This window comes from Cladophialophora immunda (assembly GCF_000835495.1).
Source record: "Cladophialophora immunda strain CBS 83496 unplaced genomic scaffold supercont1.6, whole genome shotgun sequence".
NCBI lineage: Eukaryota > Fungi > Ascomycota > Eurotiomycetes > Chaetothyriales > Herpotrichiellaceae > Cladophialophora > Cladophialophora immunda.
The window spans coordinates 288348-311500 of record NW_015622546.1 but is presented as its reverse complement, the minus strand read 5'-3'; the positions used below and the strand labels follow the sequence as shown (position 1 = coordinate 311500).

Here is a 23153-nt window from a genome sequence, read left to right as displayed (position 1 = left end):
GAGAGTTCCGACAACTACACTTTGGCCGAAGCCTTGCGACGTATCTTTTCCCCGTTTTCGGAATCCTATTTAGGTTGTTAGATAACGCTTCCCGTACACAAGACTAGTAAGTTGTATGGGAGCTTATCAACTCTTCATTCAACTTCAAGACACCAAACATGGACTGCACGGGTTTAATAAGCAGGCTTCCGACATTGAGTATATAATCTGGTTGTTCTCACATTTCTTGGGTCAAATGTCCTAGTATAAGTCTCGCACTGTGCAAAAGCCACTCCTACGTAAGAGCACACACCATAAAACGTCCTCAGCGCGAAGTCTCAGGAAGATGGTCTCCTTCAGGAAACTTGGCCTTTTGCCCCTTGTTGTCACGCCGGTCATCGGTTCGCCGATGCAGTTAGAACGGCGAAACTCGACAGACAAGGCCCCGAGGAACAAAGTCATTATCGACAATGACTATCTTGCCGGCCAGTGGGATCCATATTTGCTCGCATTGAATGCTGGGTGGGAAGTGCTGGGACTGACGACATGTATGTAGCCACACCGAGACCACTCATTGGAATCACCCCCTCCATTAGAATCTGGACTCAATCTGTCATCACAGGCACGGGAAATACCTGGATGCCGCAACAAGCCAAGCATGCGCTGGCGATGCTCGAGTACGGAAATCTCAGCTGCATTCCGGTATACACCGGGGCGCTGTACCCGCTGGTCAGCACGTATGAGCGGTTCCACTCCTGGGAGGCAGTTCACGGTGACCTTCCCTGGCAAGGAGCGTTCGCACCCTACAACGCGACCCTCGAGGCGGAGGGGTGGGATCCGTCGGGGGGATCCGACCCGTATCGCATCGTCCAAGCCGCCTTCACCGAGGGGTTTCCCACCGCGGCCGCGCAGTCGTCGCCAGGCGCCGTGCAGTTCATGATCGATCAGGTGCACAAGTATCCGGGACAGGTTTCGATCTTTGCCGCGGGGCCCATGACCAACGTCGCGCTGGCGATTCGCACCGACCCCGAGTTCGCTTCACTGGCCAAGGAACTGGTCATTGAGGGCGGCAAAATCGACGTGAATCTGTTCCAAGTAACCGGCGACTTGAACCAGGCTGACATCAATTCGGACATGAGCCCTTCCCCACCTTTTTCTCAAGACAGCGGTGACTCTGTTGCTGACAATACACTCGTAGTTCAATTTGCTCTTCGACCCTGAAGCGGCCAAGATCGTGTTGAATGCAAACTTCCCGCGGATCCTCGTCTCGGGCAACGTGGCCAACTCAGTCTTTGCCACCGACGAATGGATCGACGAGGTCGCGGCAGTCGACACCTATTACACACGGTGGACCAAAGAGTGGTTCTATCAGAAAAGCCCCTTTTAGGACGGCACTGCTGCCGTGAGCATGGTGGATCCTTCAATTGTGCTCAACTCGACTACTTGTAAGTCTTTATGATATCCTCCGCTCTAAGTGGCCTTCAGCTCGTCTAACGGCTGGGACAGTCTTCATCGACGTCGATGTAGCATACGCAAGTCCCAACTACGGGAATGTCCACGCGTACCAAAAGGCGCTCGCGCCTCCGAATCTTCGCAACATCACTTACGTGTTGCAGATCAATGAGACCAGATTCAAGAACACGTTGAAGAGCATTTACCAGAAGCCAATAACCTGCGCCGACCTCTCGTGAGGATGCTAGACTAGAAAGCTGCAGATAGTTCCTCTGCCAATCTGACGATACCAGCAATCGTCCTCCACGTTTTCCACGATCAATGGCAGCTAAGCTTGGTCAAGATGTCAGCTTGATGGCGGCTTACTTGGCTTGGATGGCCCGATGGTCACCTTGACCGTTAGATGTAACAATCCCGTTTCCGCCGTGAAGAATTTGGAACCATGAACCTCCACATCCAGGTACCGAATACGCCTCCGCTCGCCACTCGCAGATTCGTCCCCGCCATCTCTTCTTACACCACCTCAGGCCATAGACAGCAACCATCCAAGTTATACTTGATTATGCGTAAACTGAGAGAAGAGAGAGAGAAAATGATCGATCTCGCCAGGGTTATTAGCGCCCCTTCTCAGCTTCTGGGCGTACTCGTACAGCGTCGATATTTTTAGGCCCTGCGCGCCTTAATTAGGCCACCGAGCTGATCCGATTACGAGGTCGGCCTCTTCGCTGTAACTTGGAATATATATCCATCTTCTGTCCTCTTGAATGATTGTGTTATCGCCATTTTTTATAACGGGCATTTCTATGTTATAAGAGATGGAGGAGGTTACGCCGGCCGATTACCTTGTCGTTGGCGCCGGGGCCATGGGGATGGCTTTCGTCGACACCCTCCTCAGTGAGAGCGGGAAAACCATCGTGATGGTCGACCGCTACGACCGCCCCGGCGGCCACTGGACGACGGCCTACCCCTTTGTCCGCCTGCACCAGCCCGCTGCGGCGTACGGCGTGAACTCGACGCGCCTCGAGCGCGACGGTATCGAGGAATTCGGCTGGAATAAAGGTCTCGCCGACTGCTCGTCCCGCGACGACGTGTGTGCTTACTTCGAGAGGGTCATGAAGACGACGTTCTTGGCGTCCGGGCGTGTCCGATACTTCCCCAAGTGCGAATACATCCAGGAGGGCCGATTCCGCGCCATCCTGACGGGGAAAACGTACCGTGTCCCCCGGGAGACGTGCATCGTGAACGCGACGTATAGCCAGACGGTGGTCCCGTCGATGCGGCCGCCTCCCTATGACGTCGCCGGCGATGTGGACATCGTCACGCCCAATGGTCTCGCCGGGGTCTCCCGTGGATACGAGGGCTACACTGTTGTTGGCGGCGGAAAGACCAGCATGGACGCGTGCCTGTGGCTCCTGGAGAACGGCATCGCCGCCTCGCAGATAACGTGGATTCGACCCCGGGACTCATATCTCTTCGACCGCTCGACATTCCAACCCGTACCGTCGCTCGCCGCCCGCGCCAAAGCGTCTTCCCAGGAGATGATCGCGTCGGTCATGGCGGCCTCGTCGGTGGCGGATCTCCTGAAACGCCAGGCGGCCAAACAGCTCCTGCTCCAGCTGGACGAAACCGTCACGCCGACCATGTTCCATTGCGCCACGGTGTCCCCTCTCGAGTTTGACGCACTCAAGGAGATCAAATCGGTCGTCCGGAAGGGGCGCGTCACCGGCGTCACGCGGGACAGAGTGGCGCTGGAGCACGGGAGCTACACGCCCGTCCCCGACACGCTGTACGTCGACTGCTCGGCCGGGTCGATCCCCAAAGTGGCCCCCGTCACGATTTTCCGCCGGGGCAGCATCACGCTCCAGCCCGTGCGGTACTGCCAGCAGACGTTCAGCGCGGCCCTGATCGCTCACGTCGAGGCCACCTACCGCGACGACGCCCGGCTCAAGAACGAGCTGTGCCGCCCGGTACCCATGCCCAACGAGCCCGCCGACCTCGCGCTCGTCATGCTCCAGACCAACCTGAACACGCTGGCCTGGCTCAAGCAGCCGCAGACGGCGGCCTGGCTGCGAGACTGTCGCCTGGACATCTTCCGGGTCGCTGGTGCGGAGGACCCCGAGCAGGGACTCGCCCATACCCAGCAAACGATCATGGTTCTGGAGGCTGCGAGCAGGAAAATTCAACAGCTGCTCGACGGCCTGCCTGAGAGGGATGCGGCCCAGATGCACGCGCAGCTCAAAGACTTCTCTCTCATTCCTGCACGTCTGTAGAGGGTGGAAAAGAAAGAAAAAAAAATAAGGTGTCCGTGCCATTCATTGTGCACTTATGTAAGGGGCATTCAGGCATGACGCAGATTGATGCCGGTTTTGTAGCTCAATACGATGCGCTTGATATGAGACCCAACGAAGTCCATACGCGATAGACTTTGCTGCAGGAACTTGGTAGCCAAGGTGGCAGGGCTGACTCACTCTTTTTGAACGTCTCTTGTAGTTTTAGGGGTGAGGATCTTTTCTAGCCCCTGGAGCGTGTCTTTGCCCGTCACTCTAGTGGCTGAGGTCACCATGGGGATGTGTCGTCGTCGCTCCAAGACTCGGCCGCGGTTGTGTCTTGACATCGTTCCTTCTACCCCTGAGGCTGAACAGGGACCACAACTTGGCCGCTTCAGGTTCTCAGATTCTGACGTTTCGAAGCTTTAGAAGGACCTGGTCTTTGACTGGTACCTAGTATTTGGTACTGGTGGGTGACCAGGCTACAAACAAACATTTTCCAGCGGCTCGGCTGAGCTCGACGCAGTACAGTGGTTATTACGATTTACGACTACCACTAATACTCTGTTTCATGTCCTATCGCCATCTTAGATGATGCTGGGTATCAAATTCGTGAGAATGTTTCCTCTTGCTCCGCGGCGCCAGTAACGCCGGCAGTATTGACTTAAGCTGCCATGGTCTCCCCTTTCCCAATGCGTTCGGTCCTTGTGAAATGTCCTCCGACTCGCGGAGATTGCTTCGGTCAATGGCTCGAGCATTTCAACGCCCTCATTATGTCCCGGCAAAATGAGCCCCTTGAAGGATTTCCGGCACCTTGCAGGCCTCCTGGGACGAACGGTGCTACTTCCTGATGCTGGCAGATGCGACAATCGGCAGAAGGCCAACCCCATCGACTCTCAGCCGAGATCTTCAGCGCGTTTCGTGACGGGCCAGCTCACAACAGCCTTGAGGCAGTCGATCGGAGGACAGCAGCCTGCCAGCGTTTGAGTTTCTCATCTGCGTCCGATGCTTCCGACGAGGTGGCCCAATCGAGGCTGCTTTCGGGGGTCGGGAAACTGAGCACCGTGCTTGCAGCATCTTGGTCGGAAGGCATGGCGTTCGGTGACGCGGCTGCGGAGGTGGAGGGTGTCAAGTAAGCTTGAGCGGGATTTGTGGGCAGCGGGAGATATCGATTGTTCGTGGAAGAGGTGTCCTGCAAGCTGTGAAGTCCGTGCTGTGGTTGCCGTGTCGAAAGCCACGTATCCTCAATCTCTTCTAAAATGCCCTCATCAAAGATGTCATCATAAGGTCCACCAGCGTCATCAATTAACCAAGACATCAGTTGGCGCTTGACTGTTGCGAAGGCGTCTGGTGAAGCGAACATCAGAAGCTCCACCAATTCCACAGTTTGCCACAGATCCATGGTGCACAGTCGTCGACCTGGCGTGGATTGCATCCGATCGATGCACATATACGTGGTGTAGACCATTCCTAGCGACGTTATCTGTTTTCCATCGCAGGAGTTCTTATCGAAGCAATGCGCGATGAGCTGCAGGAATTCGGCCGAACTGTCATCAAACTGATGGAATGTCCACGACGCCAGGGTCAGAGTGAAAAGAAGGCCCAAACATAGCCTGTTCCCCGTCGTGGTATTTTCGCAAATACTTCTGTTCAGATGCTGGCGTAGAGTCGACTTGGTTTCAGAACAAGGAGTGAATATACCTCTGCAGATGTGCTTCCATTCTTGAAGAGACCGAAAAAATGACTGTAAGGTGAGACCAGCTCTCGTTATTTCTCCAACGGTCCTAAAGTACTGTGGCGCGCCGACCTGAACGCACACAGGTATACATAGCGTGCCCATCGGGTAAGACGTTACGGTCAGACCCTTCTGAATGCGCAATTGCCGGACAATCAGACAGGCCTGGAGATGCTTCTGCGCCGTTTCGCGGTCGCCGATGCGATTTTCGAGCAGCGCAGAGAATGCGAGCCCGTACATTGCATCCTCGGAGATGGCAGACTGTTGGTCGTCGATCTTGGAGCTCATGATGTTGTATGTCTGCTGCCGCCGGCGGAGCAGTAATGTGTCATGATCGAGATCGAGATTTTGCAGCACCGCGTGACGATGTCGCATGTACAGGACCGCCCAGCTGAGGAGGATCTGATTTGTGGACAACACACCCAGCGTGACATCCCGGACCGGACAAAGTGGCGAGACGGCACTCGTGCCATAGAAATCGTGAGGCACCGAGACCAGATCTTGGAGGAAGCGCATCTATTAGCTAGAGCGGGAGACTCTTGAAGGATGAAGTGACTTACAGCCGTGCAGGAGGTCACGATCCTCTACGGTAAGATCCATGGACAACGTGACGAACGGATCCAGCAGGCTTGAGGTGAGGCCCTTGTTGAAACACTGGACCTCCTCGTATGGCACGGGTACTGCTGGGCCCTCTGGCTCCTTTTGCTCTTCCTCCTTCGATTTCCTCTCTCGATTGGCCTTTTTCGCGGCATGGCTCAAAGCTCTAGATCTTTCAAGCTCCCACGTCTTTCGGTCGGAGCTTTTGCGCAAGCTGTGGTTCACAGAGAGAAAATAAAGCTGGGGTCCCATGCTTCATACTGGTTGCTTGAGGACAAGATGGTGATTGACCGTGGGACGGTAGAGCGGAGCAGGTAGATGTGTTTCGGAATAAATGAATTCATGGCCGACCTCAGGCGAGTCTCCGATGAGCCAGAAGTAGCACGCCTAGCCCTGGCCCGTATTCGGTAGAGCGTACTGATGTAAGACTGCGGGGTTGGCCCAACCTTTAACGAGAGCCTTTGCTTAAAATGTTGTGGTCTTTGGAGTATCGGGGCGATACCTGCTACTTCAGGCAGCGGTTGTAACTATCCTGAGCGACGGTCGACCCCGCCTGGAGACACCGCCAATACGCGAGGGTGAGGCTAGTGAGGCGTCGCTCGGTTCAGCAGTATCACGATTGCTTATTGGACGACTTCGATATTACTGTTTTGGGAATTTGGTGATGATGGTGAATGCTGTAGACTCGCAAGGGATAGTCCAACTTGATGCGGAGTTCTGCTCTGGCACGATGAGTTTTTGACTGTTGCCGTTCTATTCAAGTCAAAGCCTTGTAAAGTGAGCCTAGGTGTGTGTGGTAAGTTCAACCAAAAGACAGGCGAGGCCGAGTGCGCGGTGGGTACGAGGAGGTACGAGACAGCATGGAGTTAACCGTGATCCTTCCTGTTCGGAAAGCAATACCCCTGCTATGCTCCACACGAGGCTGAGCTCTCTCCATCCTGCATCTCACAGATCAGTATCAACTAGCCCAACTGTTGCCCAATGTTGGCATATGGGGAATGCGAGTTCCATTCGAAATGGCAGGTATCATATCTAAGGTTCTTCGGTGATCATTACATCCCCCTCCTCTGACGGTGCCTCGGATTAGCGCCAGTCACATTTGACGAAGAACTCCCACATCACAACGCCCTAGGCCGAGCAGGTCTCATCGGCTCAACCTGCACAAACTCGCCAATCTCGACGTCATGCACTGTACTCGTTACAGTGTCCGCCGTCTTTGGTCGCTCCTCCGTTCGTCCTCTGGCTTGATTCAAAGCCGCCATCTCCTCACTCCCATCGATCGCCACCGCGCTCGCGTCAGGCTTCTTCAGCTCCACCCACACAATCACGACGCTCACATAGATGATCCAAACGAGCGCGCCACACACGCCATATGCAATTTTCCATCCGCTCGCCCACTTGGGGCCCTTGAAGGTGGCGGCGAATTGGAAACCCAGGCCGCCATCGACAATCCCGAGGAGGATCAATGCACGGCCCAGCCAGAGATGGATGTGCACAAAGTGTACGACCTTGGGGATCTTTTCGTGGAACCAGTGCAACTTCATCAGGGGCTGGAGAAGGAGGAGGCCTAGGATGACGAGACCGATGACGCAGTGGTAGTGATCGAGCTGGCAATGGGAGGCCGTCCGATTAGCGAAATGGCCGTGTGAATGGGAGAAGCAACAGGTATGTTATACTCACAGCGTCAATTTTCAAGCCCATCCATATCCCTAAGCCCGTGGAGGCCACAAATATGGCCAACCCAACAGCTTGGATGGCCGCATGAATCCAGACGATGTGACGATGCGGCCAGACCTTGACAATGATGCCGCCGAGGGGAAAGCATAAAAGAAACGCCGCAGCCCCCAAAGCTGCATGGGCGATCTTTGCTTCTCCGAAATACGACGGAAACTTGCTTGCCCCCGTTGACCAAGCGAGAGAGGCCGGGTGGTAGGCGGGATTAGACGTCGGGGTCGCAGTTGTCAGCCATGGAGATGAGGCCGAAACGATGGGCACCGTGGCTGTTGGCGGAGATGCTGGAACGAGTTGTGCTAGGGTCAGGGTTGCTATCCATTTGATGTCAGTATGCTGCTCCGATCGGCTTTCCATCTCACAAACATGCCATTCAGAGGCCTTGCTGTGAAGAGCCTGCGGGCAGACGTACCTGAGAGGCTGACGAGGAGCAAGAAGGTGCTCGTCCATTGGTTCAGGGCCATGGTGTTTCAAGCCAGGTAGGTATACCCAAAATTCTGCGTTCCACCAACCTGGTTGATGGAGGAAGACGATAGCCAGATATTGGGAAGGGCATAATTTCAAGGCTGCGGTGACCTCTCACAAAGAACCTTTGACGTTTGCAGAGTCTCATTGTGGACATGTCCCGGAAAGGAGTTGCAGGACCTGGGCTGGAATGTAAGACGTGGACCTGGGCAACAGGAGGTCCGGGCATTTCTCCCTTCGTTCTGGACCGATGAGATTGCATTGTTAACCCTGGTTCTATTTCGAGCTCTGAGACCCAGAAATCGCTTTCCTTTCACAGACACCATCGCTATACTTTGAAAAACTCCGCCGACGCATTTCGCAGCTCATTACCGCTGGGGTCACTGGGCGAGCGAACCATTCTTGGCCCACCACTCGCCCCATTTGATGACCTTTCTTTCCCTCCTTGCCTCTTCTGCTGCAAATACCACCGCGTGGCTCAATATGATCTCCTCCAGATCGCATCCCACCAGTTCTCTTTGTGCCTGAGCCACATCCATTGTTCGAGCGTCGACGTTCTGAACAGCTTGCACAAAGGCACCAGCCAGGCCCCAGTCGCCGCCTCCGTGGCTCTTCTCCACCTCAGGTGCCTGTTTCGGAATATCGTGCACGATGGTTTTCCCATCGGCAAACGTATGCACAGTGATCTTGTGCGAGTCGTAGTGGATTTCGCCCAGCGTACCATATATCCACCCTCGTCGCTCGCATTGTGCTTGGGTCGGATAAGTCATATGAAAGAGCGCCCTTTTGAGTCCCCGACCGAGGTCCTGGCCGTGCAGAGGATCTTCCTCCCAGTCCATTGTCACGACCTGGTCATCCACCACGTCGTTATCTGATTCGTAAACACAGCGACCATACCAGCTACGACTTGCAATGATATTGTCAGGCGTGGTGGCTTTATCGTAGTCCTCACCAAGCCTTTTCATTAGTTGCTCCTCCGCCGCATCCCAGCCTTTGGTCGATACAATTTCTTCAATCTCGGGTACGACAATCTTGAGCGGCCAGCCGGTATCTTTCTCATGCCGAAGCCATCGGTCGCGGTAGATTTTCTTGGCTGAGTAGATGCAGCCCGCCTCAGCGGGGCAGGAGAGGCAATTCGTCGCCGTGCCTGCAGCCTTCGGCTTTCTTGCTGGGCGGAAATGCGTCATGGCTCCATTGCTGGAGATTGAAGAAGGAAGATGGGGTTTTGATCCAGTCAGAGCACTGGGTGAGCAGAGCAGCCACAGAATGAAGTCAATATCGTGGCCGGATTTTGTGAGTAGAGAACCAACGCCTTCTGGAGTAGAGCGGCGCCAGTTTCCGCGGACGTAAGAGTGAGAGAAATGCCACCATCCGACTGGCTCAGTGTGTTCAATCGAGACAATCTCGCCAATGACCTGGTCCGCAGTCAACAGCTTGCGCAGAAGGATGTTGTGAGGCGAGTAATGTAGCACATGTCCGATGGAGACCACTTTTGGAGGGTATTTCGATAACGCTGAAGAGATAGAGAGACAGTCGGATAGTGATAAAGCCAAAGGTTTCTCGCACAGAATGTGGAGGTTGAGGGGTGCAATGGCACGGATTATAGAGGCATGTGTCTCATCCATGGTGCATATGAAGACTCCAGTGATAGGGATATAACCCGGCTCGGATCCTCCAGCCTTGTCTGCGTCCTCTCTGCGTCTCTTCTCCCATGTAACCCATTCTTCCCACGGGCCAAAAGACTGGTATTCCTTAGGCTGTCCATCTCTTCCCCATATGTAACGTCTCCCAAACTCTTGACGCTTGAACGGATCAATCTCTGCCACAGCCGCAATCGTGCCTGACGTCGAAGCTTCTACAGCACGGGCATATGCATGACCCCGAGATCCAGCTCCAATGACGAGGAATTGTGGCGGTTGAGGGGGTGGTTCGATGGAGCCCATTGTGGCCAAATGGGTGTACGATAGTGCGATAGCCTTTATCTGAGCACTGGAGCTCAGAAGAGTGAAGGTCGACCCAGATATATATGCCCGGCGGGCGCCTAGAGGGCGTCGCACAGAGCGTCGCAGCGTGTAACGTTGATTGCGGGGGGAAAGATAGCACAGGCGTCACTCCAATTGACCTGGCTGTGATTGGCCAGCCTCGCCGTTCACAAGGCTGCTCGGCTGTTCTCCGTCAAGTCAGTCGACCGTTCGTTGCTTGCTGGCCGCCTCTTCGCCAGGTTCAGGTCATACTGACATTGGCGTCCCAGGCAATAACATCAATCCGCCTGCGAGATGCCCGTCTGGGCCCTGAAGAACGTGGCAACCTGATTCGCCCTCAATATGCTCCTTGGCCACTCTGCATTCTCGGTCCCGGTTTGCACCAACATCCTGAAGAGAACCATGACGACAGCACCGTTCCCGAGGGCTGTCAAGGCCTCATTCTGGCGCGGTGGCACTTCCAAGGGCGTCTTTTTCAACATTTCTGATTTGCCGAAGTGGTTTCAGTCGGCTCTGTCAACAGGAAAACCACCTGAGGCGGCAACTTTGAAGAACATGGAGCAATTTTTTGCAGCAGTCCTAGGGTCTCCCGACCCATATGGCAGGCAGCTCAATGGGATGGGCGGTGGCATTTCCTCACTGAGCAAGGCCATGGTCGTTGGACCATCGTCGCAATCAGATGCCAATGTTGACTACACCTTCTTTCAGATTGGTGTCAAGGACGGCAAGTTGGACATGGCTGGGAACTGCGGCAATCTGACCTCGGTGGTTGGTCCCTTCGCATTAACCTGTGATCTCTACCACCAGGAACCTGCAAAAGATGGGCAACGGGTTCCAGACGGGGGAAACGAGACTGTGACCTTGCGGATGAGAAACACGAATACAGCAAAAATCATCGAGTCTACGTTTCAAGCTACCGGCTTCGACGGTAAATGGGAGTATCAAGAGCTTGGGACGTGCAGCATCGACGGGGTTCCTGGAACAGGTTCCACCATCACCCTCTCCTTTCTTCACCCAGGAGGCGCAAAGACCGGCAAGGCTTTACCCACGGGCAACCCAATTGACAATATCGAAGTCGGAGACCAGATAGTTCGAGCATCGCTGATCGATGTCAGCAATCCAGGAGTGTTCGTCGATGGCAGAGGCATTGGATGGAAAATCGATGCGACACCAGACAAACTGAATGCTAATCAAGCGCTCCTTGAAAAGCTAGAAGCCATCCGGAAACGAGGCACGGAAATGATGGGTTTAGACCCCAACATCAGCAGCATACCTAAGATCGTTTTGTTGTTCCCCGCTAAGAGCGAAGGCTTGGATATTTCATGCCAGGCACTTTCGATGGAACAGGCACATAAAGCAGTCCCCGTTACACTGGCCCTCAACCTCGGAGTCGCATGCAAGATGGAAGGCACACTTCCGCATGCGCTTTCAAAGCACCTTCATCCCTCGAACACCGTCATTGGCCATCCGTCGGGCACTCTGGAGGTTGGTGCAGCCATTGAGAATGGCGAAATTACTGGTGCGAAACTGATCCGGACCGCACGATGCCATATGGAGGGCTATGTCAATACTCTGCGATCCGGCTATGACAGTCGTGATCGCTGAAGCGCGGACTCGGATGGGTTCCATAACCAAAGATGGTACGAGGACCAGAGGAGGGTGCACATTGTCCCTCCATCCGTTTTCAAGTCACGGCTTCTCTCGTGTTGATACCCCGCGCGCTAAGCTCAGAAAGCCCCTCTGTCAAGATCGGGAAGTTTCTCTGCACGAATCGTTGTCGAGAGCCGAGCTCCATGCCACGGAACAATGAGATCATGGCTTCTACCAGAAGGAGCAAGCCGCGGGGAGCTCGAGAGAACCAACCTAGGTACTGAAATAATGTCGAAGGTGTTGACATATCCTTGACCCCGGGACAACATAGCTGCTCAATAAGTTGTTTCATCTGATGCCATAGATCGCCATCACTTCGTGAACACAGCCTCGTTCCGCCAGATCTATACTTCCACAGGACTACAAAGACTGCAGCCATGTCCACTCACACGGGAATGGGTGCGTGCTGCCTCTCTGGGGTTGTGCACGAAGGTACCCCCAAAGGCCGTGAAGACACCATCGGCGGCCTGCCCACCTACATCGCGGAGCCCAGCGACAAGTCCACCTCCAAAACCGTGGTCTTCCTCACCGACATCTTTGGCTGGAAATTCAAGAATGTCCGACTCCTCGCAGACCAATATGCCAAAGCCGGATTCTATACCTATGTCCCTGATGTGTTGGAAGGAGATTCCCTAGACATCGAATTTCTCCAAAGCATCGAGCCACCTTTGAAGCAGAAAGAGCAGGAAGGGCTGCTCGCCAAAGCGAAGGAGACGGTAGACGTGATGGCCACACTTGGGCCGTGGTTGGCCAAACATCGGGAAGCCGTTGCGGAGCCCATCATCAGTGGGTTTATCAACCATGTTAGAACAATACCGGGGACGAATAAGATCGGGACGGTAAGATCACTTCCCTTTCCCAAAATAGTATCCTCTGCATCCATGTCGAAGTGGACGGGGCGAATCGGCCTTGTCCAGATGATGTGGGCTTCCATCCTGACGATGCGAGACTGACGGGAACAGATCGGTTTCTGCTGGGGCGGCCGCTACTCCATCCTCCAAGCCCATGGTCGCAAAGAAGGCCAGATTGGCGGTGTCGATGCCGCATACGCCTGCCACCCATCCCTCCTTTCCATCCCTGCGGACATCGTCCCCGTCTCAAAACCTACTAGTGTTGCCGTTGGTGAAAAGGATAGCTTGCTGGATATAAAATCCGTAGATCAGCTCAGAGAAGCGCTTGAAAAGACCGGTGTTCCCACAGAAGTGAAGGTCTATAAGAACCAAGTGCATGGATTTGCCTTGAGAAGCGACTGGAGCAGTGATGAGGACAAGAAGGCAATGGATGATGCGGCGCAGCAGGGGATTGACTGGTTCAATAAGTATTTGTCCTGACAGTGATCTCTGCGATAGATGCAATGAAAGGAATACGTAGAAGCAATCGATGATGGAAGAGTGTCCTGTTCTTCTGCTGGTGTAGACGCGTTGAACCTCGCATAAAGAGGGCGCAAGCTATAGCGACCTGACGAGTTGATCAAAGCAAAGGAAACAGAAGGGCACAGGTGATTGCTTTCCTTACCTTGAAAACTTACTGTACGCCGCCAATTTTGATTGATTGCTCGCGCTGCGCCCGGAGGATACCATCATTGGAAACTTCCAGCATGGTCTGAGGTGAGTGTAGAGCAGGTCTGGAGCCAGGACTATCCTTGAAGCCAATGGGGAGCATGTTGATTCTGAGGCCAGTATCATTGACCTGCTTAAGCCGGGCCACGGTGACTGTCATATGTGCATCATGTGTTCTGGACATCGGCCCATTTGGTTGATGCCCCCCATCATAAGTGACGCGGCCTATTTTCCTGACCACCCTGCTGCTTTTGGACGAAGGGTGGGGAAATATCAATCCGCTCCATGTATCCTGAGTGCAGAAGTGGTTGTATGCTGAATGCACCAGGGAGCCTTGCCCGCGAGATGTCTCCACCGGGGCCCTCGGAGGCCTGCTTACATATCGTAAGATCGGTATAAGATGCTGCATCAGATCCTCGACCTCTGCCGACAGGGGTCTTCGGGGACACTATCGGCAAGGCTGAAAAAATCTGGTCCAGTTTTTAAGCCGGGCGTTTGGCGCAGATTTGTGACTCTCCATGCCTAACGACACTCTTTGTCTGGTGCTGGTCCTCGGGGCCCGCCTTCATTCTTGTGAACGGACGCCATTTGGAGGGCTATCGCATATCTGTTGGTAGTCTTCCACGCCGTCGAGGAGATTCGAGTAGATTATCGAAGGTAAGGGGTTCGGCATCGTGTGAAGGCAGGTATCCTAACATCCCCAGATTTTTGGAGAGGCTGCTTCCACTTCAAAGAATTTACGGCTGTCTGGAGTGCAGGGAGCGATTGCAAAAGGTGCCAACTTCAACTCAGCATCCTTAGCTGGTGTCAGGAGGAACACAGGGACTGTCGTTGCAGCGTAAAGGGGTTCTGCGAGAGAGGTCAGTAATGGACAGGTTCTTGCCATCAAACCTGCGCAAGAGGTCGGTCATCGTCTTGCCAGCACATGAGCAGCACCACAACGCCTCGCACAGCCCGGTAGCTTGCTCTTTGACGTGAATAGACACCATCGGTGAATGCTCCAGACCTGATAGCCCCAGGGCTTGCTCACGGCATCAGACCACCCACCACCAACTCCCCAACCCATTGATCCCGTCTAGCTTGCTTTTGCCTCTGGTGCCCCACGTGGAGTTGCCAGCGCTTCGTCCTTGATCTCGCAGATAAGCCAGCAATTTGCAGCTGTCAATGATCTGACCTTGTGGAGATGCCGCAATGCTTCGAAATGCTTAAGGCAGCTTAGCTTCGCCAGCCCCATTTCCCGAATGCTCCGTCTCGAAGCCAAGAACTGATAAGCATCTTCCCCATCATTGGCCGCATTACCCCAGCCTTCAACTGCCTCCTGCTTTGGCCCGACGTTCCCTTTTCATCTGTGCAATTGCTTGCAAACCCAATCGCGTATCGCTTTGCTGGGGATCATGGATGATAAGCAGGCGAATGCCTGTGACCTATCAGTCGGGCTAGAACATGACTGTCTACGCCACGTTGTGCCTGCATCGGTCGCTACCACGGCGACATCCCTTTGCTAATTCGAGCTGGGTGTGCACCAAAGGCAATAATGGCACCCTCTGGCGAATCATGACGTGTTGCTGGGACAGATATCGCTTGAATCCCGGCCTAGGTCTTCTCTAGGAGACCATGTATGTCGCATGGGTGGTTCGAGAGCTGGAGAGCTCGCCTTTTCTTTTTCGTCGCGTGCGTCGCTGGCAGTCTTCTTAAATCTTCACTCCTGCTCCTCCTCGACTGCTCCACGCGTTTCCCGTGCTTTTTTCTCCTCCTCCCAACTTGACAGGGCCGACGTGCAAGAACGCGGCTGCTGGACGCGACCCTACCACCGCTGAACCCCCGCCAACGTCGCCCCGAATCTGTTGACCTCGATGTCGCCCAGTCACGCAGCCAGCTATCGTGCCCAGCGCCGCTGGGACGCCGACACCCTCGTTGCGCCCGACTGGCTCAACAATGGCGACAATGCTTGGCAGCTGACGGCTGCCACACTCGTCGGACTCCAATCTGTCCCGGGCCTGATGGTCATGTATGCTGGATTGGTGAAAAAGAAGTGGGCCATCAACTCGGCATTCATGGTCCTTTACGCCTTTGCCGCCGTCCTCATTTGTTGGGTGGTTTACGCGTACCGGGCCGCTTTTGGCAAGCAGATGTTGCCATTCGTCGGTGTCCCCGGCCCTGCTGTCGAGATGAACTACGAATTGAAGCAGGCGTTCTTGCCAGAGGCTGGCCTCTCGGCAGCATATCCTATGAGCACCATGGTTTATTTCCAGTTCGTCTTCGCGGCCATCACAGTGGTTCTTATCGCAGGCGCAGCCCTGGCAAGAATGAACTTCCTGGCCTGGATGGTTTTTGTGCCACTTTGGTTGACTCTGAGCTACACTGTGGGTGCGTTCAGCATCTGGGGAGGTGGCTTCTTGTTCGACATGGGTGTCTTGGATTACTCGGGAGGGTATGTCATCCACGTCTCGTCCGGCACAGCGGGATGGGTTCTGGCATACTGGGTCGGCCCTCGACATCCTCGCGATCGCACCGAATTTCACCCGAACAACGTTCTGCTGGCACTTGTGGGCGTCGGGCTCCTCTGGCTCGGCTGGAACGGCTTCAACGGTGGTGATCCGTATACCGCTTCGCCCGATGCTGGTGCCGCCGTGCTCAATACCAATGTGTGCACGGCAATGAGCATGTTGACCTGGACCATTATGGACCTCATTTTTTTCAAGAAACCAGCCGTCATTGGAGCCATTCAAGGCATCATCACGGGCCTTGTCGCAATCACGCCTGCCGCCGGGTTTGTTGCAGGATGGGGTGCGATTATCATTGGCTTTTTCTCTGGTGTGATCCCGTGGATATCAATGAACATCCTGGGCAAGCAAAGGTGGTTCCTCGAATTCTCCGACGACGTGGTGGGAGATTTCCATACGCATTTGGTTGGTGGTATTGTTGGGGGCTTCTTGACCGGACTCTTCGCTACGAGCGAGGGCACTGCAGCCTTTGCCCTTGCTCCGTCTGGTGGTGCAATCGATGGAAACGGACGACAAGTATGGGTCCAGATTGTCGGCTTCCTCTTCATCATTGGGTGGAACCTGTTCTGGACCAGCGCCATCTGCCTATTCATCAAATACGTCATGAGAATTCCCCTGAGATACAACGAGGACCAACTGCTCATTGGTGATGGTGAAGTCCACGGCGAACTCCCGTACGCCTTCTTCCACGATGGACGACATGTAAGACCTCCTTTTCTGATCCACTGTTACGCATCTGCTAATCTCTGCAACAGGAATACGACGTCCATTATGGCAAACCCAATGAAGACGTGGAGAAGCGTGCGGGTGTATTGCAGGGCGTGGACGCCGCAGGACATATTGACAGCTCGGAGGCGGAAGCGGCAAGCGGCAGTGGCAGCGCCAGTGGTAATGGGACGAGCAAAGCCACCAAGCAGGCATAGTTGGACAATCTCGAACTCTCCTTTCCTTGCTAGACAGCATTATCGGCATAATAAGCAGGGGGGACTTGGTGTGAGGTGCCGCCTCAGGGACAACTAGTCATTTCTCATCGTCATCTTCTTCTGAACATGAGCGGGCAGTTTCAAATAAGTTGGCAAGATTCACAGAGCATTAGCAGAATTATAACGCAAAAGACACGAAGACTGTTTGGGATCTCCTCACGTATCAATCCGTTACTGTTTCTAAGATATGGCGGTTGCTTGGCCTGTCTTTGGATTGAAGTGACTCGAGTTGACTTGACAAGAGGGTAATATCAAAGGGAAGCGAGAGAAGTGAGGCCGCAGTGAAATGGCAAGGCATTTTACGCGTCGCGCTCTTGTTGTGCAATACCGCTCGTCTGACACAAGCGAGGCACACCGCGCCAGTAGGAAGGTGGTGGTCTTCTAACGCCATGGCATCTGTCAGACAGCGTGTCATTTCTGTTTGTGGTTTCTCAGTTGCCAGGCAAGAAGTTCGCTGTTTGTGCCATTGCCTTCTGCTTGCCACTTGGACAACTTCTATCATCGTCAGATGGAATCAACTTCGTTTATCTATCCATCTTGTCCCTGCTAGCTCTCTGACTAGCTGCGTGATCTCCAGCTTCGCAGCTTGAACAGCTTCTTTTCCCACTTCATCTACACTACCTCTCCCTTCTTAGGCTACCTTCGTTCCACAGTCTCGTCAATCCCCCAATTTCAACATGGCATCAGAGCCAACGTATCGCTTCGGTTAGTCTTAAATGCGTCCTTACAGCTTTAGGGAATATCGAACTAGCATGGAGTTGTGTTGTCAAAGCTGCCCTTTCGTTTGGGAGTCACCGCCTCACGCAACTTTCCGCTCTTCCTCAGCTTCCCGAAAACTCGCGTCTCCAGGCTAATGTCGTCAATGCAGAACTAGCAAAAACGGGCCGAGCAGGTTGTCAGAACTCAGCATGCAAGAAAGCGGGAATCAAAATTGAAAAGGGCGAATTCAGGATGGGGACGCTCGTGACAATCCATGAACACACATCGTGGATGTGGAAGCATTGGTAAGCTCTTTCTGCGAAGACCACAGTCGGCTGTAACTGAGTGCCTAACCCCAGGGGATGTGTCACGCCTGCTCAAATCGGAAAGCTCCAAGACCAGATAGGCCCGCTTGAGGACCTGGATGATCTCGATGCCGACTTGGATCGTATCATTGATGGCTATGACGAGATCAATGACGAATCGCGTGAAAAGATCAAATATGCGCTGGCTCACGGCCATGTTGCCGATGAGGACTGGAAGGGTGTAAGCTCCCGTATTTGATAGATGTGCGTAGGGCTTGGACTGACAGATTGACCTAGGAACCCGAATTCAACCGTCCAGGGATGAAGGGCATCAACAGACGCACCCCCAAAAAGAAGGAAGCTGAAGAAGACGCGGACGCTATTGCAGAGAACGAGCAGACCCCGTCCAAACCCAAAGCGAAGAGAGGTAAGAAAGCCAAGGTGGAGTCCGAGGACGAAGATATGCCGGCACCGCCGGCAGCCAAAAAGAAAGCCTCGCGCCGCAAGGTCAAAGACGAGGACGAAGATGCCCAGTCTGGCGAGTCCGCTCCACCAAAGAAGGCTGGAGGGAGAAAACGCAAAGTCGTGAGAGAGGAAGATAGTGAAGAAGAAGTCCCTGAGAAACCCAAGAAGAGATCACGCCCCGCCAGGAAGGTCACAACCGAACTAGCAGAAGAAGAACCCGTGGAGCCGGTCAAGCAAGATAGACGCCGAAAGAAGAAGGGAGCCTCTCGGAACGATCATGAAGACGAGGAAGATGTCGAGCCTGCCGCCCCAAATCGCCAAGTCGCCGCCAATCGTGAACGTACCAAAACTGGTCGCAGAGCAAAATCTGCCAAGCAGGAAGAGCCTCAGGTCATAGATGAAGATGCAGACAATGCTCCAATCAATGCCCATGCTGGACCCGAGGCAGCTGACGAAACGGAAAATGAGCCCCATGCAGGGAACTCTTCTGGAGCGGTCCCAGAAGGATACATAGGGGCTCTCCGCCAAGATGATTTGAATGCTGCTCAAACCACCACAGCGACTGCAAGTGCCGACATGGATGAAGACTACATCGATGAAGCTGAAGCTGAAGCCGAAGATTACGCAGAAGAAAAGAAGTCAAAGGCGGCGAAAGGCAAGGGGAAGGGCGCAAGAGCAAAGAAGAGTACCAAGGGGCGGGGGAAGTGAACAAAGCTTCTCGAATCAGGAGTGCCCTGTCAAGGTGTCCTCGCTCTGACCCCGCGGTTCGACGGCACGAGTCTGCTGGCCAAAACCTACTATTGAGGAAATCGAACGGAGGAATGTGCTTCTGTTTGCACAGAACCATGGATGGACGAAGCGAGAAATTTGCAGAGGAAAGAAGAGGAAACAGAAATGGGACTGTCACTATTACCAGCCCGACGACACTGTATCATCAAGGTTATCGGGAAGAATTTCTTATGTACCAGCTACACAAGATACTGCTGGGATTGCTGTGGCGCAGGCTGGTGTTGAGCTTTACTTTGTCCGTCCGATCCTTCGAGGTTTTCCGGGAGAGTCAGCAGAAAACGGTATCCTGTACCATTAGTCGGTGCGGTGATGTCTAGCTTAGTAACAGAAAAAGAATAGGTATAGATCTAAGCGTGAGAGATGCCACGTGGAGAGGTGAAGTTCCTTTCGTTGCTGAAACAACCCAACAGAACCCGTGTATTTGTACAATGTCCTCCGTAGCGGCCATATTGTCCTCGCCAGCCATCCCAATCCCAGTACAGACCATCGAGGCATCGCGGGAAATACCAATAAATACTATGCCACTATATTTGACTTGGAAATCTTCCATACCCAGCAGCCACGCATCTCCCAACTAAAATTTTCAAAATTCCCTGCTCTCACCAATGTCGCATACATCAAACAATCCCGTCTCTTCCATTTTATGGTGTTTCAATGCTTCCTTCAACAGCCTAGGTGGCTCCAGGACATCCTCCTCGGTCAGGACCCATGTGCCCCAGTGTATACCCAGCGCCTTCTTGCACTTTACATCTCGAAATATTTCCACCGCATCACGGGGATTTGCGTGCATGGGACTCATGATCCACCGCGGCATATAAGCCCCAATGGGAATTAATCCCAGGTCAAACGGTCCTCGTAACCGACCTATGTCTGCGAACGCCGGGCAATGAGGTAGTTTTGAATATTCTTCTGACCAGTCGTCTTTCCCTTCGGAGGACTTGGGCACCGTGCGATAGCCGGTATCACCACCGAAATATACCGATTTAGAGCCTGACGAGACTGACCACGAAGCCCACAGAGTGGCAGCGCGGTCGTGAATGGAGCGTGAGGAAATGTGTTGGCATGGGAGGCAGGAGATGCGAGCTGTTATTGTGTCTGAGGAGGCAGGTGGGTTGGGTTCGTCGGTGGAAGATACGCTTGCGCGCTTCGTCTCTGTAGAAGTTGAGGATGAGGATGTCAATGTGAAATCCACTTCGTCCCACCAGTCCAATTCAGTACACTTCTCGATCCCGCTTGCCGAGAACCATTTCTTGTTGCCTAGAGGCACAAAGAAATGGCATTCTGGGTTGTGTTTCGCAATCTCCAGAATTGTAGGATGCGACAGATGATCGTAGTGGTTGTGGGAGATTACCACAGCGTCAATGATGGGGATATCTTTTATTTGGCAAGGCATCTCCGTGTACCTCTTAGGGCCGAGCCAGGAAAAGGGCGAACAACGATCTGTAAAGACCGGGTCAAATAAGACGCGCAGGCCGGAGGGGAATTCGACATAGAAGCAGGCATGCCCGAGCCATGTTGCTCTAAGAGAGCCTGGGACGTTTGCCGTGCGCGAAGGAAGGAAGGTCGGGGGGTGAACGGGGACGGTAGGAGGGGTCGTGTTGGGTTTGTTCGCCTTGCCAGTCAATCGCCTATGAATAAGACCCCAGAGCAAGGTTGGTAGAGAGTGCATCTGCCATGACGGCCAAGGGTTTTCAAAGCCGCCGCTCTTGACGTGCCATGCTTTGGTCTTTGTAATCTCGTCTTCAGGTTTGGGGGATGCGGTCGAGGGAATGGCAATAGTAGCAGCGTACAGCAGGGCGGCAGTGGAGGAGGACGTCATGGTGCGCCAGGGAGGTGGATGTGTAGCAGTATGGGCTTTGAAGGGTGTGCGCTTGCTGAAAAACAGCCGGAAGAAGGTGCGCATGGAGCGAGGGGGGGATTATATCAAGCGAGGCCACCTAAGCATGGCTTCTTGCTGCCTGGAGGTAGCAGCTCGTCTTCTTGTATATTGGTGGTTGGAGTCTAATGGATCATCAATGCAGGGAGGCAACAAATCATTGGCTTAAGTCCGAATTGTCCGCAGCTGCGTGTCGGAACCGGCCAAAATCTCATTCCGATCAATTATTGTGCCGCAAGCAATGAACGCATCCATTTCTTCCTCGCGAACCTTAGATCCTGTGTGTCCTCACTGCTTGTGTTGAAGAGGAGGGAATGCAGAGCGACAATGGACTGGTCAAGGTCGCTTCAAACACAAATACGTCTCCCACACCTCCGGCCTTGACCGATGCGGCCTCCCAGAAAGCCGATCTCGTGCGTCAATTCGCAACTGCAAGCAATTCTACAGATGGCGGGCTGATCGCGCAATTGATCAACAACCCCTTCTTCACGGCGGTAAGGAGTGATTCATGCCCTCATCAAGGACGTGTCTAACAATCCGCAGGGCTTCGGTCTTGCTGGTCTCGGTACAATCTTCGCCTTCGGTCGAAGAGGTCTTCGACATGGAGCTGCTCTCATGCGACGCCGTCTTCTCGTCGATGTCGAGATCAGTGTCCGGGACGACTCCTACCCTTGGTTTCTCTACTGGATGACGCTACATGAGCGAGGTCGATTGGCGAACAGGGCATTGTCGCAGGCAAAGGCAGGGCCCTTGGAGACCCTGCTTCAACGACTCACACCAGGCATGCGCCATCTGGCCATCGAGACGGAGAAAAGAGAACTGCCTAATGGGGCCATTCACACAAATTTTGTCTTGATCCCGGGTCCGGGTAGGCATATAATTCGCTACAGGAATGCGTGGATAATGGTCAACCGCCAAAGAGAGTCAAAGCAGTTCTCCATGGATGGAAAGCCGTGGGAAACAGTCACCCTGACCACGCTCTATTCGCAGCGGCATGTGTTTGAGTCGCTGTTCAAAGAGGCTCACGATATCGCCACTCAATCGGTCGAAGGCAAAACTGTCATATACACCGCATGGGGCACAAAGTGGGATAAGTTCGGCCACCCTCGCAGCAAGCGGCCTCTCGAGTCCGTTATTCTCGACAAGGGTGTCAAAGAACGCATCGTTGCAGATGTCCAAGACTTCCTCTCTTCGGCCAAATGGTACTACGAACGCGGAATCCCTTACCGGAGAGGCTATCTTCTCTATGGTCCACCTGGAACGGGCAAATCCTCGTTTATTCAAGCCCTTGCGGGTCACTTAAATTATGATATCGCAATGCTCAATCTCAGCGAGCGTGGTCTGACAGATGACCGACTTAATCACCTCTTGACGGTTATTCCCCAACGCACACTGGTCCTTTTGGAGGATGTGGACGCGGCATTTGCCAACCGCCGTCAAATCGAAGCCGATGGATATCAAGGGGCCAATGTAACATTCTCGGGCCTATTGAACGCCTTGGATGGCGTGGGTAGCGCCGAAGAGCGCATTATTTTCTTGACAACTAACCACGTCGATCGCCTGGACGAAGCGCTCGTACGGCCTGGACGAGTTGATATGACAGTGCGACTTGGTGAAGCCACAGCCTACCAGATCGAACAACTCTGGGCGCGCTTCTACAGCGATGCCGATCCAGAGGGAAAGTTTAGACAGGAGTTCTTTGAGAAACTCTGCGAAATTGGAGTCTTGCCTCCTGGGCCTGCAAGAAGCAGTCGGACGAGCATGGCGGCCCTACAAGGACTGTTTCTGTACAACAAGGGAAATCCTCGTGGAGCCATTGATATGGCATGGCAGTTGGCGCCGGGCGAATTACCCAGCGCTTTGAACAAGGACAGTCAGGCGCATGTAGCGGCGTCTTGACGGAACGGCCTGCAGTTCAACAATACTGCAGACAGACAAGGCTGTGAACCAGCTCATGAGGTTGTGTCACTGTGTATCTATATTATTGTTATATCTCATCTATTCCCCCAAAAAGGTGGCTGTGCAGGTGGCGCCCCTCAGCCTCTCTTGGCCTCCCTAGCTTAGTTAGTGAGGCTGAGTCCAACTCGTTCTCAATCCTCCCTCCCCCATTCCTCC

At 53.9% G+C, this 23153-nt stretch overlaps 11 protein-coding genes across 11 annotated transcripts; 7 read left to right on the top strand and 4 right to left on the bottom strand.

Annotated features, from left to right (window-relative positions):
• Positions 1-325: 325 nt before the first annotated feature.
• On the top strand, positions 326-1670 carry PV07_09778 (uncharacterized protein; the record flags this gene model as incomplete). The annotated part of the gene is made up of 5 exons (XM_016397064.1): positions 326-527; positions 602-1074; positions 1178-1306; positions 1367-1424; positions 1486-1670. 5 exons carry the CDS (start codon positions 326-328, stop codon positions 1668-1670), a joined length of 1047 nt encoding a protein of 348 aa, XP_016244255.1.
• Positions 1671-2246: 576 nt separating this feature from the next.
• On the top strand, positions 2247-3701 carry PV07_09777 (uncharacterized protein; the record flags this gene model as incomplete). Its single annotated transcript, XM_016397063.1, has 1 exon — positions 2247-3701. One exon carries the CDS (start codon positions 2247-2249, stop codon positions 3699-3701), a length of 1455 nt encoding a protein of 484 aa, XP_016244254.1.
• Positions 3702-4198: 497 nt separating this feature from the next.
• PV07_09776 (uncharacterized protein) lies at positions 4199-6282 on the bottom strand (the record flags this gene model as incomplete). The annotated part of the gene is made up of 2 exons (XM_016397062.1): positions 4199-5933; positions 5994-6282. 2 exons carry the CDS (start codon positions 6280-6282, stop codon positions 4633-4635), a joined length of 1590 nt encoding a protein of 529 aa, XP_016244253.1. The 3' UTR covers positions 4199-4632.
• Positions 6283-7148: 866 nt separating this feature from the next.
• Positions 7149-8225, bottom strand: PV07_09775 (uncharacterized protein; the record flags this gene model as incomplete). Its single annotated transcript, XM_016397061.1, has 3 exons — positions 7149-7637; positions 7711-8075; positions 8174-8225. The coding sequence occupies 3 exons, from the start codon at positions 8223-8225 to the stop codon at positions 7149-7151; spliced, it is 906 nt and encodes a 301-aa protein (XP_016244252.1).
• A 237-nt stretch (positions 8226-8462) lies between these two features.
• PV07_09774 (uncharacterized protein) lies at positions 8463-10277 on the bottom strand. Its single transcript, XM_016397060.1, has one exon. The coding sequence runs from the start codon at positions 10167-10169 to the stop codon at positions 8607-8609; it is 1563 nt and encodes a 520-aa protein (XP_016244251.1). The 5' UTR covers positions 10170-10277; the 3' UTR covers positions 8463-8606.
• A 182-nt stretch (positions 10278-10459) lies between these two features.
• PV07_09773 (uncharacterized protein) lies at positions 10460-11813 on the top strand (the record flags this gene model as incomplete). The annotated part of the gene is made up of 1 exon (XM_016397059.1): positions 10460-11813. Exon 1 carries the CDS (start codon positions 10551-10553, stop codon positions 11811-11813), a length of 1263 nt encoding a protein of 420 aa, XP_016244250.1. The 5' UTR covers positions 10460-10550.
• A 422-nt stretch (positions 11814-12235) lies between these two features.
• Positions 12236-13189, top strand: PV07_09772 (uncharacterized protein; the record flags this gene model as incomplete). Its single annotated transcript, XM_016397058.1, has 2 exons — positions 12236-12697; positions 12821-13189. The coding sequence occupies 2 exons, from the start codon at positions 12236-12238 to the stop codon at positions 13187-13189; spliced, it is 831 nt and encodes a 276-aa protein (XP_016244249.1).
• Positions 13190-15270: 2081 nt separating this feature from the next.
• Positions 15271-16844, top strand: PV07_09771 (uncharacterized protein; the record flags this gene model as incomplete). The annotated part of the gene is made up of 2 exons (XM_016397057.1): positions 15271-16623; positions 16677-16844. 2 exons carry the CDS (start codon positions 15271-15273, stop codon positions 16842-16844), a joined length of 1521 nt encoding a protein of 506 aa, XP_016244248.1.
• A 525-nt stretch (positions 16845-17369) lies between these two features.
• Positions 17370-19529, top strand: PV07_09770 (uncharacterized protein). The gene is made up of 4 exons (XM_016397056.1): positions 17370-17609; positions 17773-17908; positions 17963-18149; positions 18206-19529. The coding sequence occupies exons 1-4, from the start codon at positions 17582-17584 to the stop codon at positions 19079-19081; spliced, it is 1227 nt and encodes a 408-aa protein (XP_016244247.1). The 5' UTR covers positions 17370-17581; the 3' UTR covers positions 19082-19529.
• PV07_09769 (uncharacterized protein) lies at positions 19498-21155 on the bottom strand. Its single transcript, XM_016397055.1, has one exon. The coding sequence runs from the start codon at positions 21063-21065 to the stop codon at positions 19746-19748; it is 1320 nt and encodes a 439-aa protein (XP_016244246.1). The 5' UTR covers positions 21066-21155; the 3' UTR covers positions 19498-19745.
• Positions 21156-21242: 87 nt separating this feature from the next.
• PV07_09768 (uncharacterized protein) lies at positions 21243-23138 on the top strand. The gene is made up of 2 exons (XM_016397054.1): positions 21243-21532; positions 21582-23138. The coding sequence occupies exons 1-2, from the start codon at positions 21353-21355 to the stop codon at positions 22935-22937; spliced, it is 1536 nt and encodes a 511-aa protein (XP_016244245.1). The 5' UTR covers positions 21243-21352; the 3' UTR covers positions 22938-23138.
• Positions 23139-23153: the final 15 nt, after the last annotated feature.

Coding starts and splice junctions, on each gene's coding strand:
- PV07_09768 (XM_016397054.1), top strand. CDS start 21,353: ATGCAGAGCGACAATGGACTGGTCAAGGTCGCTTCAAACACAAATACG. Junction 21,533..21,581: donor ACAACCCCTTCTTCACGGCG/GTAAGGAGTGAT, acceptor AACAATCCGCAG/GGCTTCGGTCTTGCTGGTCT.
- PV07_09770 (XM_016397056.1), top strand. CDS start 17,582: ATGGCATCAGAGCCAACGTATCGCTTCG. Junction 17,610..17,772: donor AGAGCCAACGTATCGCTTCG/GTTAGTCTTAAA, acceptor TCGTCAATGCAG/AACTAGCAAAAACGGGCCGA. Junction 17,909..17,962: donor TCGTGGATGTGGAAGCATTG/GTAAGCTCTTTC, acceptor GCCTAACCCCAG/GGGATGTGTCACGCCTGCTC.
- PV07_09769 (XM_016397055.1), bottom strand. CDS start 21,065: ATGCGCACCTTCTTCCGGCTGTTTTTCAGCAAGCGCACACCCTTCAAA.
- PV07_09774 (XM_016397060.1), bottom strand. CDS start 10,169: ATGGGCTCCATCGAACCACCCCCTCAACCGCCACAATTCCTCGTCATT.